General features: G+C 38.8%; 1 protein-coding gene across 3 annotated transcripts in view; it reads left to right on the top strand.

Annotated features, from left to right (window-relative positions):
• The window catches only part of Apc (APC regulator of WNT signaling pathway), a 95,923-nt gene that overhangs the window by 62,767 nt on the left and 16,228 nt on the right, over positions 1–16,928 (top strand). Inside the window, exons 7-13 of one of the 3 annotated variants that reach the window (XM_028762681.1) lie at positions 671–775; positions 6,361–6,459; positions 9,000–9,378; positions 10,896–10,991; positions 12,228–12,281; positions 15,469–15,608; positions 16,273–16,350. In XM_028762681.1, coding sequence (XP_028618514.1) covers positions 671–775; positions 6,361–6,459; positions 9,000–9,378; positions 10,896–10,991; positions 12,228–12,281; positions 15,469–15,608; positions 16,273–16,350 — 951 coding nt within the window. The remainder of the gene's footprint in view (positions 1–670; positions 776–6,360; positions 6,460–8,999; positions 9,379–10,895; positions 10,992–12,227; positions 12,282–15,468; positions 15,609–16,272; positions 16,351–16,928) is intronic. The other 2 variants (XM_028762683.1, XM_028762682.1) reach the window with 2 other exon arrangements.

Here is a 16,928-nt window from a genome sequence, read left to right as displayed (position 1 = left end):
TAGAGGATAATCCTTACATTAGATTTTAATGATAGCATTTTCCTAAAGCAAGCAGATAAGAGTTTTTATAGAAGATAGTGGGAGATTATTTTAGTTCTTGCATCTGTGCTGGTGGTTTACAAATGCCCACTTTGTATATCCTGTTCTAAAATGACTACTTTTACTAGGTATAATATGTTACTTTTATTTCATATAACAGATGGTGGGTACATTAGCAAAATTTTCTGTTTTATTTATCAGTTCCGAAGAGCTTGTCACTTCATTTCATATGACATTAGCAGAAGATGTGCACATATTCTCATAAAAATGTCCCTACAGGGGAGCTATTTGTAACTTTAGGTGTTAGTTTAACTGCTATATTTGCAGCCCCATTAAATGCCAAAGTCATGTGACCTTGCAACAAAGGACAGTTATTTGCTCTGGGTACGTTGTGGGTGATAATTCAAGGAACACATCTGGTGGAGGATGGTGTTTCTGTGAGCCTCTGAAATCCTTTGTCTTTGTAGCCTGAGTGCTCAGGGGACACTTAGCCGTGCTGGAGGTCAGAAGTGTGGCATGCACTTCTGTGCCTTTGTCAGCCTATATCCTAGAATTTTGAAGCAAAAAATAAGCTGTGAGCTCTAAAACCAAACTGTTTTTGTACGTAATGCTACTAACTCTGTGTTAACAGAGGTCATCTCAGAGCAAGCATGATGCTACCTCCCATGAAGCTGATCGGCAGCATGAAGGTCAAGGAGTGGCAGAAAGCAGCATGGCAACTTCTGGTAGTGGTCAGGTATGAATATTTTCAAATGGCCAAGTCAAGTCTATTTCCTTAGAATGTGTGCCTCTACAAACATTCAGTATCAAAGTACTCTTATTTCTTGATTCCATTTAAATATACTTTCTAAACTTGTTGGAATATTTTATGCTCCAGATCACGTTGGTGTCATCCTTCAGCAGCTGCTGTGCATGGTCTGGAGAGAGTTTACCTCCGAGAGCTGACGTTGTTGCATGTTAGCACAGTCCTGCTTTCCTCTAGGCCTCAGGACAGAGGCCTCTTTCTGTTTTAACTGTCACAGAGGCTCCTATAGCACTGACCTCCTGGTGTACTTAAATTGGGAAAGAAATCTTAATTGGAAAAGATTAGTCTGATGCTTGTAAATAAAAAAAAAAGCTCCATACTTCCTCATGTTTTGCTGGTACTGTGTTAATTTTTACCATCTCTACAAATTGCCAACAATTTTCAAGTAGTGGTTTATTGAAATAATAACTTTTCATTCATGTCTCCTATCTTTTTCAAATTTCTTCAACAGATGATTTTATGTTGTAAAGAAATGATATTTAAAAACTAAAATTTTCCTACTACTATCAACACAGAAGATTGGTCTAAGTTACTTTTGATAGTACTGTTTATATCCAAAAAAAGGAATATTCTCTTAATTCACTAACATATAAAGCTTAAAACACTATCTGAAAATATTTCCTTGTACTGAACTAAAGCAGATAATTTATTCCACATCACTAGTTAGTATTATACAGGAAAGTTATTCAATGGGGAATTAGGATAAAATAGTGAGATTTAAATAAAAGGTTTGAGTTCTTTCTCTGTGTTACTGTTCCAGGAATTCCTTGAACTTTATATTCCTACAGTGTAGAAGAAAGAGTTGAGTTTCATTTTACAGTTCGTTGTTGAGACTTCAGATTGTATTCTAATTACTGTATACTTTAAAGTCTTATTCTTTCTGGTAGACACTGTCTATACAGATCTCATGAAGTGGGTGGGAAAATCGCAAAAGAAGGATCAGTAGGTTTCATAAGAATGTGGATACTTTGTATCTGAGGAAATGAAAACAAAATTGGCAGACAACAGAAGTCAAGATCAGGGGCTGGAGAAGCTCAGCAGTTAAGAGACTGGCCAGTCTCCCAGAGGACCCAGGCTCCAGACCTAGCACCCACATGGCAGCTCACTCCAGTCCCAGTAGATTCAATTTCCTTTTCTGGATTCCAAGAGCCAGCCACTCAAGTAGAATACAGACATGCATGCAGACAAAACACCCACACATGTAAAATTAATTATTTAATTAAATTTTTTACAAGTGAAATTACTTTTTTTACTTTTACCTTTTTTAATTGAAATATAATTACATCATTTTCCCTCTGCCCTCTCTGCCCTTCAATCCTTCCTGTGTCCATCTGTCTGTACCCTCTCCTGAAATTCATGACCTCTTTTTCTTTAATAATTATTGTTACATATATATGCATGTATGTAACATATAAGTATATAAACAGAACCTGCTCAGTCTGTCTAGTGTTTGCGTGTTCATGGTTTCAGGGCTGACCACTTGATACTGGATGACCAGTAATGGGACTCATTTCTGGAGGAGACTAAGTTTTCATTGCCTGTAGTTCTTTGTGTAGGCTTGCCTTCTCCCTGCCTACCCACTAGATATCTCCCTTCCACATCGGCATGTCTGTTGGTATTGTCCTTGCTCAGGTCCTGTTTAGGTGCTACATCGTGGGCGAAGCTTCCCTGTCATTTTAAGAGACACAGTTTCACAGCAGGTTTCCTGGTCCTCTGGCTTTTGCAGTTTTCTGACCCTCTTCTGAGATGTTCCCTGTGGTTTAAGTAAAAGAGTTGTATTGTACACACACACACAGTCTGTTGTTGTCTGCATTTTACTGCTCTGTAATGGTCTCCATCTATTTCAGAGAGAAGCTTCTTTAGTCAGAGGTGGGAGCACCGCTGAGATGTGGGTGGAAGGGTCAAGATTTAGAACGGAGCTCGGGATATGCTGCTTTAAGAAAGCATTGGTAATAGTCTTTAAGAACCGTGACCTCACGCGCCCTGGATAGCTGGCTAGGCTTCCAGTTCCAAATATAATTTCATTTCTCTCCTGTTTAGCATGCTTTAATTCTAATTAGGCAACTGTTGGTTAACCGCCAAGCGCACCCTTAGGAATATATAATGTCTTCCTTCCTTTTCTTCCTGGCCGACCTGCCTGCCTCTCTCTCTCTCTCTCTCTCTCTCTCTCTCTCTCTCTCTCTCTCTCTTTCTTTCTTATAATCTATATTTATTTATTGGTTTTTGGTTTGTTTGGGTTTTTGTTTTTGATGCAGGGTCTCTGTGTAGGCCTGGTTGTCCTGGAACTCACTGGCTAGCCTTGAACTCAGAGATCCCTTTGCCCCCCAAGTACTGGGATTAAAGGCATGTGTCACCACTGCCCAGCTCCCTTAGGGTTATCTTACCACGCTGGGTTTTGTTATAGTTCATAGGTGTCATAGCTGGGTTGTCAGCTTGCACCAACATCTTCCAGTGCTATGAAAACTAGTCCTCAGGGAGGAGATTTGACTTTCAAAAGTCAAGATCAAAGCTGGGCATGGTGGCATGTAACTATAATCCAGTGACTTGGGGTGTAGAAGCAGTAAAATTGGGAGTTCAAGGCTACCCTTGGCTATAGAGTCAATTAGAAGCCAGCCTGGGTTACAAGAGACTCTGTCCCAGAACAACAGCAAAAAAATCAAGATTATGTTACTTGCAAACATTTATAGAAAACAAAAAATTTAAAGTATATAGATATATTTATAAGTCTGCTATTTAATTAAGACGCTTCAAAATGAGTACAAGAGGGGCCAGTGAAATAATTCACTAGATGTGTCTGTGTGCATCTGCATAGAGAAATGTTAGTGTTACAGTAGCTATCATGTGTTGAGTTTTTTATAGCTTTTGTTTTATTGTTTATACTTTTGTATATTTAACTTTCTAATGTCAAATTTTTACAGTATATAACAACTATAAAGGCATTTTTATTTTGGGAAAATGAAAGAAAATACTGTACTGATTTTCATTCCTCTGTCACTTAGGGTGTCCCCAGAGGCCTGTTTGAAACTCTTTGAGGTTCAGGAATCACCCTACAAACCACTTAGACACTGATCTCAGTCAAACTGGGATAGTTTATTGATATCTCTCTCTCTCTCTCCTTCCCTCCCTCCATGCCTCCCTCTCCCCCCCTCTCAAAATAAGGGACACAGTCAGACTCAGTTGCTAAGACTGCAACCCTGATTGTTTCCCAGGGTCAGCTTATAAAGGCAAAAACCACAGAAGCTCATAGCAACCGTAAAAGCTCATACACAAGTGTAGGAATGGCTGTCGGGCAGTTGGGCAGATGGTTCAAGTACAAGAAAGACAAGGAAGGAGCTCAACATAAACAAGCAGTATAGTTATTGTTGCTAACTATACAAAGCTGTTCTGACCTTTATTGAGATTGCCTCTAAAGGAAGGAGAGAGTCTGGGGAATTTCCAAGAACACCAAAGCATAGAACTTAACAGGATTTGCTGTTAATGGTTACCTCGGGCCTGAAAAAGGTCCTCTAACAATGTAAGATGGCTGGCTACAGATTTTTAAAAAATGGCTACAGTAATGTCAGAAGGCAGCAGCAACCTAGGTCTTAAAGAAATCTCATGTTATTTAGTGTGAGAATGGCAGAAGAGAGAACCTGTTGAAAGGAGTAAATCAGTCATGGTAGCACTTGCCAGTAATCCCAACACTGAAAATTGAGGTAGGATGGCAAGTTCAAGTCCAGCCTGGGTTACATCTAGGCCAGCCTGAGCCACATGGAGAGACACTGTCTCAAGAAAAAGAAAGAAAGTTGTAATTCAGAACTGAGTAATTATTCTCTCTTCAAATAATAAATTATTTTATTTCGTTTTACATTAATTCCACCAACACTCTATGTGTGGTTATTGTCGGTCACTACTCTCAAACCCTAATGTAGATGAACAGTCAACATCAGTGAGTCCAAGATCCTTAGACACTAGGCTCAGCTATTTGGAGGGCTGATGCAGAATTATCACTTTAGTCAATTTTGTGCCTCCAGAGTACTGGGATTAAAAGGTGTATCCTCCCCACTGCACCCCCCAAGCTGGCCCTTAAGCCTGTCTTGATAGGATCTGTATACATGACAACTTTTTTTCCTAAAGTCTTCTCTAATTTATATTACATACCGACTGAAGTTTCCCCTCCCTCCTCTCATCCCACCACCTCTCCCAGACCCCCAGACTCCTCTTCTTTCCCTTCAGAAAAGGGCAGGCCTCCCAGGGATATCAACTGAACATGGCATATCAAGATACAGTAAGACTAGACACAAACCCTTATATCAGAGCCAGACGAGGCAACCCAGTAGGAGGAAAGGGTCCTAGAGCAGGGACGCCCCGTCCCAAGAACATCAAGCTACACAACCATAACAGTAAATGTAGAGGCCAAGCTCAGACCCATTCAGGCTCTGTGATTGTTACTTCAGTCTCAACAACAATAGGAGTCCTTTCTAGTTGTTTGTTTTATGTATTACAGTCTCTGATAAATAAGTGGCGGTTTAATAATTGAGTGAATGACTAGTAGTTGTAAAGAAAAACTGATATATCCTTGCTAGGAAGAGGATTTCTTGATCTGTGGTTAATTTCCTTAGGAAGCTAAGAGAAGTCAATTATTCAGGCAAGTCCGTGCTTGATTATGTTGAACTTCTTCCTTAATGGGGTCTTAGCTTTGCAGTTTGAAGGTCTTCTGTAATGCCTTTAGCAATGATGACGTTCAAGCACACATTAGGGAAAGGTGCACTAGTGGGAGAAGCCATGAACTGCTGCTGCTGGTCTCTAGGATTCCTTGCTGTGGCAGTTACAGATGGCACAAGGCAGAGTAACCTGGATCCATATGAATCACATCCATTTTGACTACCCATTTTATTTCTGAAGAATATTCCATCATTTGTTCCATAAATATTTCACTCTACATTTCCAAGATAAGAATGCTTTTCAAAATGCATACCTACCGTCATTATATCCCCAGAGAAACAAATGATTCCTTAATAGCATAGGATAGCCTATTGTGATTCGTTTGCTATTTTTTCATAAATGTGTTTATCATATTTTGTTCAACTTTAGGCCTAGGTAAGGACCATGAATCAGATTTTGTTGGTTTATATCTAAAATCTTTGCCACCATCCTGTCCTCTGTACTTTTCAAAATATAATTCTGAGTTTGCCAGTCCAGTGACTTCACAGCTTAAATACAACATCTTTTAAAGCCCCCTCAGATACTTAATTATTCAACCTGTGTCCACATTAGAATACACCATGCTCTCCATAGTCATGTGTTTAGAGCTACCCTAAGTTTTATTTACTGCAGCTTTTCAGTTCACAGCAGGTCATTGCCTCTTCCTGCTTGCCTCTGGTATTTTGTGCAGTCTGCTATAGTTACGTTATACTGCAGTTACTTATCTCCTCATCTTTCTCCAGTAGAATCTCAGCTCTTTCTAAACTGGGAGCTTCAGAGTGGCCTATATTTATAATCTAAATTTTACTGTCTGTAATGTGCTTAACTTCTAGAGTTCAGCTGCACGTGTGGATCATGAAACAGCCAGTGTTTTGAGTTCTAGTGGCACACACTCTGCTCCTCGAAGGCTGACGAGTCATCTGGGGACGAAGGTAACAGCAGATTACAAACCCTCTTGCCAGTGCTAGTGATATTTTGCTAAGATGGTCTTCATGAACATTTAAAGAATTCTCACTCAGTCTCTTAAAAAGAAAAATGACATTTTTATACAAAGAAGCATAAATAAGAGGAAATTGGGAGTTTGTTAATTTCGTTTTCTGCTCATTATCCATTTACCTGCAAGCATCCTAAGTTCCAAGCAAACTGACTTCTTCATCAGCCCTGTGCCTTCCCACTTCAGTGTCGTGCCTGCAGCAGCAAGCAGCACTTGCCTACCTTGAAGGGCTGTTAGTCTTTCCATGAGTCAGGATTCTGAGCTCTGTGTCTCCGAAGAGTTTCTTCTAGGAGCCTCTTATCCACTCACCTTCTTTGTCATTAACAGTTGGGATGAAACTCCCTCTTAAAAAAACAGATTGTTAGCCGGGCGGTGGTGGCGCACGCCTTTAATCCCAGCACTTGGGAGGCAGGGGCAGGCGGATTTCTGAGTTCGAGAGTTCGAAGGTAGCCTGGTCTACAGAGTGAGTTCCAGGACAGCCAAGGCTATACAGAGAAACCCTGTCTCGAAAAGAACCAACAAAACAAAACAAAAAAAAAACCAGATTGTTTTTCTCTGTCCTTTGCATCTCACAATGGCTACAAATGAGTATTCATGGATATTTATTGAAATGGATAGAAAAAATTCATTGAAATTGAACATTAGCCAATACAGCAAATATCTTAAAATGGGAAATGTGTAAGAAGAGTCATTTTAGTATTTTACTATGGTGGAATTATGAGCAATATGTCTTCAGTCAAAACCGAAGAATTACATTGTCTTCATAGCTTATTTTATGCTCTTTAAATAATATGGCATTGCTTAGGAAACATTAAATTCATACTAAGTTAAGAAGTGAATCTTAGGGCTGAAGATGTAAGTCATTGGTAGAGTACTTGCCAAGTATGCTCAAGGCTCTGAGCTCTATTTATTAAGAAGAAAAAACAGCTAAAGAAATGGCTAGTCAGTGGCAGCTCACACCTTTAGTCTCAGTTGATCTCTGGGTTTGAGGCCAGCCTGGTCTACAACATGACAGCTAGTGCTAACCAGAGAAACCCTATCTTGCGGGTAGGGGGTATTAAGGAGATGGATTTGAGTGATCAGTGGTAATCCACTATAGTTTCTACTTGGGACCTCTGTAAGACGTGCCAGTAAGTAGTTCTCTGCATTGTCACCACTTCTCTAAGACACTATTTAAGTGTCTATTTAAGACACTATTTAAAAATTTATCTTACTGAAAAGGACTCTGCTTCAGGCCAAAATCAGGCCATTAGGGCTAGAGCAGATGAGATCAGCTCAGCATCAGCACCGTGTTGACTCGGGCAAGGTGCGTTTCCTATAGCAGTGATTTGTGCATAATAATCTTCAGGCCTGGTTTCCTGTGTAATGTAAATCCCTTCATTTTGTAGCTCAGAAAATTGATGCTCAAGAGAAGTCAGATAAAAACAGCTAGTACCACATAGCTTGCTTAAAAGTGATAGAGCCAAACTTTGGACCTAGGTCTGATGAAAACACATTTATCCACAGTCCTGTCACTGCCATAATAGAACTAGCACCAGTGGAAAGTGTGTGTTTACATACTCCAAGCAGCGTTTTGCAACCTTAGCAACATGGACTTAGTCATTCTGCTTCTATAGGACATTAAACAGCACACGCTAGCCTCTACCTACAAAGCCCCCTAACACTCATGCACCACTTGTTAGGACCAAAATTATGTTTCAATGTACAGCCAGATGTGTCCTTGTGGATCTCTGTCTTACACAGATGATGCATTCTTCCTGTGTGCCCTCTCCTTTCATGGAGCATCTTCTAACTTGGAAGGGAAGCTGGTAACAACCCGTGCTAACTGGATGCTGTTTTTCTATTTCTGATTTGCTTCTAAGCTAATCCTCCCAATCTATCAAAGCAACTAATGCTTACCAGTGGCTTCTCAAAAAGAAAATGATTCTGTGATTGTGGCATTTTTCTTTTTATGGCAAAATAATTTTATATGATAACATCATATAAGTTTAAATGTCATATAATCTGATGAAATGTAATGATTGCAGAGAATTAGAATTTAGTAGATTATAATTGTTACAAATGTTTTCTATTATTTAGAAGTAAAATACAGTTTTAAATTATATAAAGAATTTAAACAAATGAGAGAGAGAGAGAGAGAGAGAGAGAGAGAGAGAGAGAGAATATGAAGTGTCTGAGAGAAGAAAAAATTATTTTCATTCATAATAATCAGTTACCTTTAGCTGATATAGACAAATAGCAATTTTAATACTGTATGAACCTGCTTTTTTAAAAAAAACAGTCTGAACTATTACTGTTATTTATTCACATAAACCAACTGTGGATGTTATTTTTAAATAGCTGTCATCACTTCATCCAGAAAAGTTTTTTTTTTTAATTTTTATTGAATATAGTAAATAATCCCATTCATCACTTCATTAGATCTGGTTTTTGGGTATTAAAGTTATAATTTTGTTTCTAAACTCATTTGGCCCACAGGTGGAAATGGTGTATTCATTGTTGTCAATGCTTGGTACTCATGATAAGGACGATATGTCACGAACTTTGCTAGCTATGTCCAGCTCCCAAGACAGCTGTATATCCATGCGACAGTCTGGATGTCTTCCTCTCCTCATCCAGCTTTTACATGGCAATGACAAAGACTCTGTATTGTTGGGAAATTCCCGGGGCAGTAAAGAGGCTCGGGCCAGGGCCAGTGCAGCCCTCCACAACATCATTCACTCACAGCCTGATGACAAGAGAGGCAGGCGTGAAATCCGGGTCCTTCATCTTTTGGAACAGATACGAGCTTACTGTGAAACCTGTTGGGAGTGGCAGGAAGCCCATGAACAAGGCATGGACCAGGACAAAAATCCAAGTATGTTCTTTGTAGTGTACATCACAGTGCATGTTTCAAAGCATATGTAAAAGCTTTTGGTTAGAAATTCTTTTTAGTTAATATGCTATCTTTATGAATAGAAGGAATTTATATTAACTAACTAATGCTGCTAATATATTTAAGACTTAAATCTGCATTTCCCTGAAAAATTTTTAGCAAAGGAATGTGTTATGTGTAGTACTGTGTAAGCAGATCAGATATAAGGGTAATCTGGCTGGGCAGGCATTCCCTTTCTCCCACAGTGCACCATTGTTCCCCCCAGGCCCTGAAGCTAAGTACTCAGTTAAAGAAGACACCCTTCCCCAGAAGACGAGGACCATCCAGTCAGGGGTATATGAGCATATAGAACTTCCAGGCAATCTTTCAAGAAGAACAGACCCAAAAAATTTTTTCTGTAGTTAAAACTTAAAGGTTGCTGCTTTGATGATTCGTGTATGATCTCTGCATTTGGGAGATGGTGACATGAGGATCAAGAGTTCAAGGTCATCTTGGACTGCACAGGTTTCAGGGTCAGCCTGTGTCATGAGGCCCTGTTACAAAGAAGCACAAAAAAGAAGACTCTGCTTATTCGAGCTAGAATCAGTGTGAGCAGTTAGGCTGCCTCTGGATGAAGCTCAGGGAAGTATTTTACATAAGACCTTCAGCTATTAGCAACCAAACCATAAATCTTTTCTATTTCCCTATCAGTATTCACTGGACATACTGTCTAGTGGGCTTGATCCTCATAATAGCCTTTTGAAGCAGAAGAAAGGCAAAGTGCCATTGCTTCCATTCATAAATGAAACCGAGGCTTATGCTGAAAACACTTTAATATGGTCTAGAACCTATATAGCAGTATTTCCTAGGTTTAATATAAAGATTATTTGGAATCTTAAGAATGTATAAGAAAAGGGGCAGAGATAATTTTTTTTAATCTACTTAGGGAATCTTGGAGTAAGAGCTAACAGACACTTTGTTTGGAGGACATTTCTTTCTTGATGAGGAAGCACCCATTATTTAATAATATTATTGCTTCTGAAAAAATACTTTCTGTCAAATAATGAAAAACCTTGCATATAATATTAAAATGTAGGTGCATATTCCTGGATACTATGTATCTGTCTACATAGGAGACTTGCTGGGTATCACATTTGTATACAGCCATATGCTTTTAATTCATGACCGTAATAGCTGTTTACACTGAAATTAGAAACAAAACCCAACAGTATTATACCAAAGTATGTTTATTCTTAGCTACAGAAAAACTATGAGAGATTTAGTCTTACAGTGTTGGTTGAGGCTGACAATTGCTCAGCATGCTTAAGGAATCAAGACAAGCCCTTGGTACGTTTGCCATTCTGCATCTGTGGTATTTACTCATCCATTCAGCAAATATTTGTTGATCTACTAACCTCCTATGCATTAGGGATGTATTAATAACCTCTGCTTATTTTGAAAATGTAATAGCATCTTTTAGGACAACAAAGCGTTATGGCTTAGGTAACTTTGTTTTTCAGTGCCAGCGCCGGTTGAACATCAGATATGCCCTGCCGTGTGTGTTCTAATGAAGCTTTCATTTGATGAAGAGCATAGGCATGCGATGAATGAACTTGGTAAGATAAAGGCTTCCCCAGCGCCACAAACAAATGCTGCTGAATTTTTAAAACATGAAAGAAATTGATTATTACCATAAGTTTAGACAGAGAACTAATGTAAGGCTACTAACCTTGATCATCTGCTCCCATCCATATAGGAAAAAAGAAAAAATACTGTACCCAGTTCCCCATGGGAGACCGAAATGTCTATCCTCCTATAAACCAACTTGAATTTTTAAAATAGTTACTAAAGATTGGAAGAATTACCAAGTGAACCACTTCGGTCCCTGTTGCCCAAGTAGATCCTGTGTTGTGTCTGATGAGGAGGACAGTTTGAATTACTTGTTAAGACATCATTGTTCTTGCAGTCTAATCTGTTGGGTACCTTAGACGAACACCAAGAAGAACAGTTACTAAAATTTTAATTTATCTTAATGGTTATCAGAATTTTACTGGATTTTAACCATGGTTGAAACTAGAGTATATAGAAAGACATGTTCTACCTGAAGTTAGAAACACTTCATTCGTCTTGTGGAAATTAGTCCTTTAGGTATATACTGTTACGTCCTCTGACCCCTATGCAATCATTGAGCACCCAGTTCTTCATGTTGGTTTTTCTTTAATTTCTAGGTTTATTTTACACATATTCATAAATTGCGTCATGCTGAGCCATTTCATGTGAACTGGATTTCTCTAGTCGTGCCACAATGCAAGAGCCACACACTGGGTTCTGTCTTAGTATGGCTGGGCCTGCTTTTGTGCTGTTTGTTACATCACACCCAGCCCCTGCCTTGCATCCTTACCACCTCATTGTTACTCGTCATTTACTGTAAGCGTGGTACAGCTGTGAGCCTTAAATACCACAGAATGCGCTGCTGCAGACAGGGGGGGTTGTCCCCTTCAGAGGCATCACTTTGAGAAGCTCTGGTCTGTGGTTTGAGGCCTGCCCTCCATCTGTGCTTTTCTTCCCACAGGCCCACCTGGTCCTCTTTCCAATGTCCTGTGAAACCTCAGTCTTTTGGGTTTTCCCCATTTCGGTACAATCTCAGCATTTGTGGATTTTTTTTTTCCTAATGCCAATAATTAAGAAAAGGGATAAAACTAACAACCAGGAAAACTCAGTTTTAAGATATTGCAAAGGTTTTTCTATAAATGTTCATATGTTCCAATGGACTGTAGACTAGGACTGACACATTAATTATCTGAATTTGAGAATACAACTTAGACTCAGTATTTGTTCCTCTTCTTCTTCAGGTAGGAAGGCTACCCGGGGCATTTCATCACAGGAGCTAGGTCAGGGGCTTTCAGGTGAGGAGCAGGATGGGGCCTCTGGGGGTGTGGCTGTGGGGACGCAGCCACAGGGTTACCTTCCTCTCACTCCTCGCCTTCAAATTCGCACTGGGGCAAAGGAGAGTTAGGCTATGTGAGTCAATGGGATCGAGTACAAGATGGCAGGAGGAGGCAGGAGGAGTCAGTCCTGCTGACGTGAGGAACAGTTCTTACACCTAGTCAGTGAGCTCTGTCACTTGTATGTATGTGAGGATCCCAGAAAGTTTGCTAGGCACTGGAGTTTTCAAATGATTAAGACACACTCCGGCTTCAAAAAATTTTTATTTACATTAATATTTTACAATATTTCTAGGTCATAACAGTCAGTGGAGGTACTTGCCAGGCCAGATATTGTCCAGCCCTGTAGCAAAAAACTTCCCAAAGGAGCCCAGGAATCCCATTAAATAATCAGTCTGAATGATGCTTATGATTGTGGAACTGGAATAACAGTCTGCAGAATATTGATGTGGACCCTAACATTCATTTTAGAGTAGAACATCTCATGCTATTGATGGCTATCCAGGCCATGTTATAAAAATGACATACTTTTAAATTTTAAATATCTTAATCTTGTTTTAACTAAGTCTAAATTATGGGTTCTATTTAATATAATTTAAACAGTTGAATTGCATCATATTTCAGTGAATCCTTTTACAGTATTAACCTGTTAATTATGTTTTTTTGCCTCAGAATTCACTGATTTTTTTTTACTTGCCTAAAATTAGAAAGGGATCTTTTTTTCTCTAATACTTGAAGTTTTACCAATTTTTCATCATTCATAGTATTGTTGACATCCAGAATATCCTGCTTTCCTCCTTGTTTAAAATCAGATCCTAAAATAGATACTAGAGTTCTCTGATTTCTCAGTGCTCTACATCTTGAGCAAACATCCGTATCCTGGGCAGAGTCTTCAGGTCTGCAGTGACTTCCTAGTCAGTGTCCTGTGTCAGAAGTGTCAGTTATGGTGCTGGCTCCTTCTCCTTTGCTCAAGTGTACAAGTACTGGTCTTTGTGGAAGCTGGGCCTGACGCTCTTGTTCTCCCTCTCTGTGTTGTATCATCTATCTGTTCCTAGGACTTTACTTCATGTATTAGTCACCATTGAGCTAGTGTTCTTCAGATTCATGTCTCAATCTAACTTTCCCCTCTTTTAAGTTTTACGTGTGCTAGGCAAACACTGTACCACCAAGCCCTTAGACATGTTTGTACTGCTTATCTGACACATTTCCCTTGATACAGTATTCTAGACACTTGTAACAGAACTCACAAACAGATTTTGTTACCTTCATCCCCAAATCTGTCTTTTTCAGCATTCCTTTTGGAAGTTCCAAGAACCCAGCTGCTCAAATCAAAATCTTAGAAAAATCATACATGACTCCATTTAAATCTTCTACAGTTAGAAGCTGAGCACTTTAATCCTGTTTCTTGAGTATATCTCACTCCAGGCGTAGTGGCACACCTGTAATCATAGTACTTGGGAGGCAAACAGGATTCATCTGTATGAGTTCATGGCCATTCTGGTCTACATAGGGTGTTCCAAGTCAGTGAGGGATGCATAGTAAAACCCTGTCTCAAAATCAACAGTGTGTGTGCACGTGCACATATACATACATGCATATAATTGTTCTCATCCTGAGGCAAGGCACCATTGTCTCTGGTTCTACATATTGTGTCCTACTTTCAGTCTAAGCCATTCTGCCCATTGCACCCACCATACTCTATCTGTAACATATCTCTACTTACACTGTCCTCTGTCTAACACCCTTAATGTGACATGCAGAGTCTCTGTGATCTGGCATTTACCCACCTCTGTCGCTTCACTTGGTGCTCAACCTCAGTGAGCTCTTATACATACAGTTAGCTATTCAGTCATCCATTAGATTTCACCTTAAATGTTGTTTCTCAGACCCTTTCCTTGAGGCTCTCCCCACTCTAGATCTGGATGCTTCACACCATTCATAAATTTCATGAAGACAGGGACTGAATTTCACTCACTGACTATACTTATCTATTATTGCAAATAGATGGAGGAAAATCTTCATAAGTATGGTTTAGATTTTCTTTATATAAACGAATTTGCTTGCCTATGTTCAGAGAATTGCCTGTCATCTCTTCTTGTCATAAAGGTCTACATGAGTCTTCATATAGTCAAGACACCTTGTCTTACAGTTCTTAGCTCAGCAGAGAACTTGATTTTGTAAATGTGCAGATTCTTCCAATGATCTTTTTTTGCCATTCACAAAATGTTACTGCACTGGTCTTTCAGGTTAGCAGCTTACTGAGACTTACAAGCATGTCTTTTTTTTTATTTTATTTTTTCCTTTTTAATGCCTGAGCCACCTCTCTTTAACAATTCAATACCCCAAGTGCCATGGTGATTGATGTTGATGATGATGAATCTTTTAATAGTTCATGTGCATTTTATCTTGTTTTACTCTCATCCTCACCGTTTGCTTCACTTTTTTTTAATCCCCTTGCTTTACTGTCTTCCCTCTCCCTTTATGTTTCCAGCCCTTCCCTTCCTGCTTGTTGACCACTCATGATTCAGCACACCTGTTAGTTAAGTAGTAGGAAGAAGGGAAATACTGAATCCTGGTACAGTTGGTTATTTTAGAGTATCAAAGAAAATTAAGATTATTTTTAAAGATACTTGATAGAACTTTATAATAGGTTTAAACCATTTTTTCACAAAGTAAGTTTTACTTAAAGCAAATATTTATTCAAAAGTTTCATTATTCCTAAGGATCATTATTTGACACATTAAAAAAGTATTAGACCACTGTATATGACAAATGGAAGGTAATTTTAAAGCCCTTATATTAGCAGTAAGTTAATTTTTCTGTTTAGGTTTAGGAAGACCAGTGTTAACAAATAGCCTTCATTGTTGGCAAGGTACAGTGTATGTCAGTGAATAGAAAATAATGTTTATTTCATTCAATAAAGCAAGTGGTGGGAGGGTGGAGACACTGGCAGAGAGTGACATCTTGTCAGTTATAATTATATTACACAAAAATTATTTACAACAGTTTTGTGGCTTTTAATTCTAAAGGCAAATTTAAACCACGTATTCTCATTCTTAGAGCTCTTTCCCCCCTGGTTTTAAAATGCCAAACTATACCAGTTTATTTGATTCTAGATTATTCTGTTTCCTTTGCCCTTGTTAATTAGGGGGACTGCAGGCCATTGCAGAGTTACTGCAGGTGGACTGTGAGATGTACGGGCTCACTAATGACCACTACAGTGTCACTCTAAGACGCTATGCTGGGATGGCCTTGACAAACTTGACCTTTGGAGATGTGGCCAACAAGGTATGTCCTCTCTAAGATTTACTTCTCAAAGTAGCTCAGGTAGGAGTTAGTTTATTTTCTTATAAACAGCTTTTTAAACTAAAGAAAGAATTACTTATAACTGGTTTTTTGGTGTCTCCCACCACATCCCAGTTGAACAGTGACTCCTAGAACCACCTTTCTCACTGTGACTGCATATCCCTATCTAGTAGGTTGTCTTCTGCTCAGAGCAAAAGCACACTTGAAGATGAAACCCTAGACTGACATTATATCATTGCACCAACAGCATTGCTCCTCATACTAGGGATGCAGCTAAAAAGGGTAGCACCTTTACCTAGCAAGTGTAGTGGTCGGCACTATAGAAAATGATAATTAATAAAACACTGTTCCCAGGAGTGAGAGTAAAACCCTTTGACAAACAATACACATACTGAGTCCATCAGACAGAACCCCATGCTCTGGGTTTTGCTTATCATTTCTCAGGATTTTGCTTGGGTTTCCTAGTTAGATAAAGGAAATATATAACAGAAATAGGAGACATCTGTCTTTCATTTAGGTAATCTTGTTCTGGGTCTTGTATAGGTAAAATAACATTTATGATTGAAATAAAAGCAGATCTGAAGCTAGAAATAAAACCATTTCGGGCAGGTTCCTTGATGACACTGCTCCGCATCTACTGTTACAGGCTACGCTGTGTTCTATGAAAGGCTGCATGAGAGCACTTGTGGCCCAGTTAAAATCCGAAAGTGAAGACTTACAGCAGGTACTACTTAGAATTTCTGATGTGTTTCTTGGATGTTAACAAGTTAATGTAATAATTTATATTAAGCTTTGGCTTCATATTTAGTGGCTTGTGTTAAAGTATGGTTTTACTAACACTAAAGTAAATAATTATATTGAAGTAATTCTTTTTATCATCATAGTAATATTTTTGAGAAATTTACTGTAGGCAGAACATTCCTATTTTTATTATTATAGTCAATCATATTTATTGTACACATTTGTTGGCTCTACTGTGACCTTCAGTACATGTAAACGCCATACTTTGATCTTACAGGCGGAGCATTCCTCACCCAAAATCTAAAACCTGATACTCTTTGTATCTGCTAACCTGATACCACATGTGGAAAAGTCTGTGTTATGACGCTGCTTTGTGCACTAAGTTATTAATATACTATAGAGAGTTACCTTCAAGTTACACATGTAAGAAATAGAGATATATGTGGAGCATTATCTCACGCATGTACAAATATTCAAAAAACCAAATTTAAAATCAAAACACTTATACCGAGCATTTAGATAGGTTGTATTTAAACTGCAGCAGATTCTACTCTTACCTCT

This window comes from Grammomys surdaster, unplaced genomic scaffold (assembly GCF_004785775.1).
Source record: "Grammomys surdaster isolate TR1022 unplaced genomic scaffold, NIH_TR_1.0 135, whole genome shotgun sequence".
NCBI classification, from domain to species: domain Eukaryota; kingdom Metazoa; phylum Chordata; class Mammalia; order Rodentia; family Muridae; genus Grammomys; species Grammomys surdaster.
Note: the sequence above shows the minus strand (reverse complement) of the source record. Positions and strands in the feature narration are given on the sequence as shown.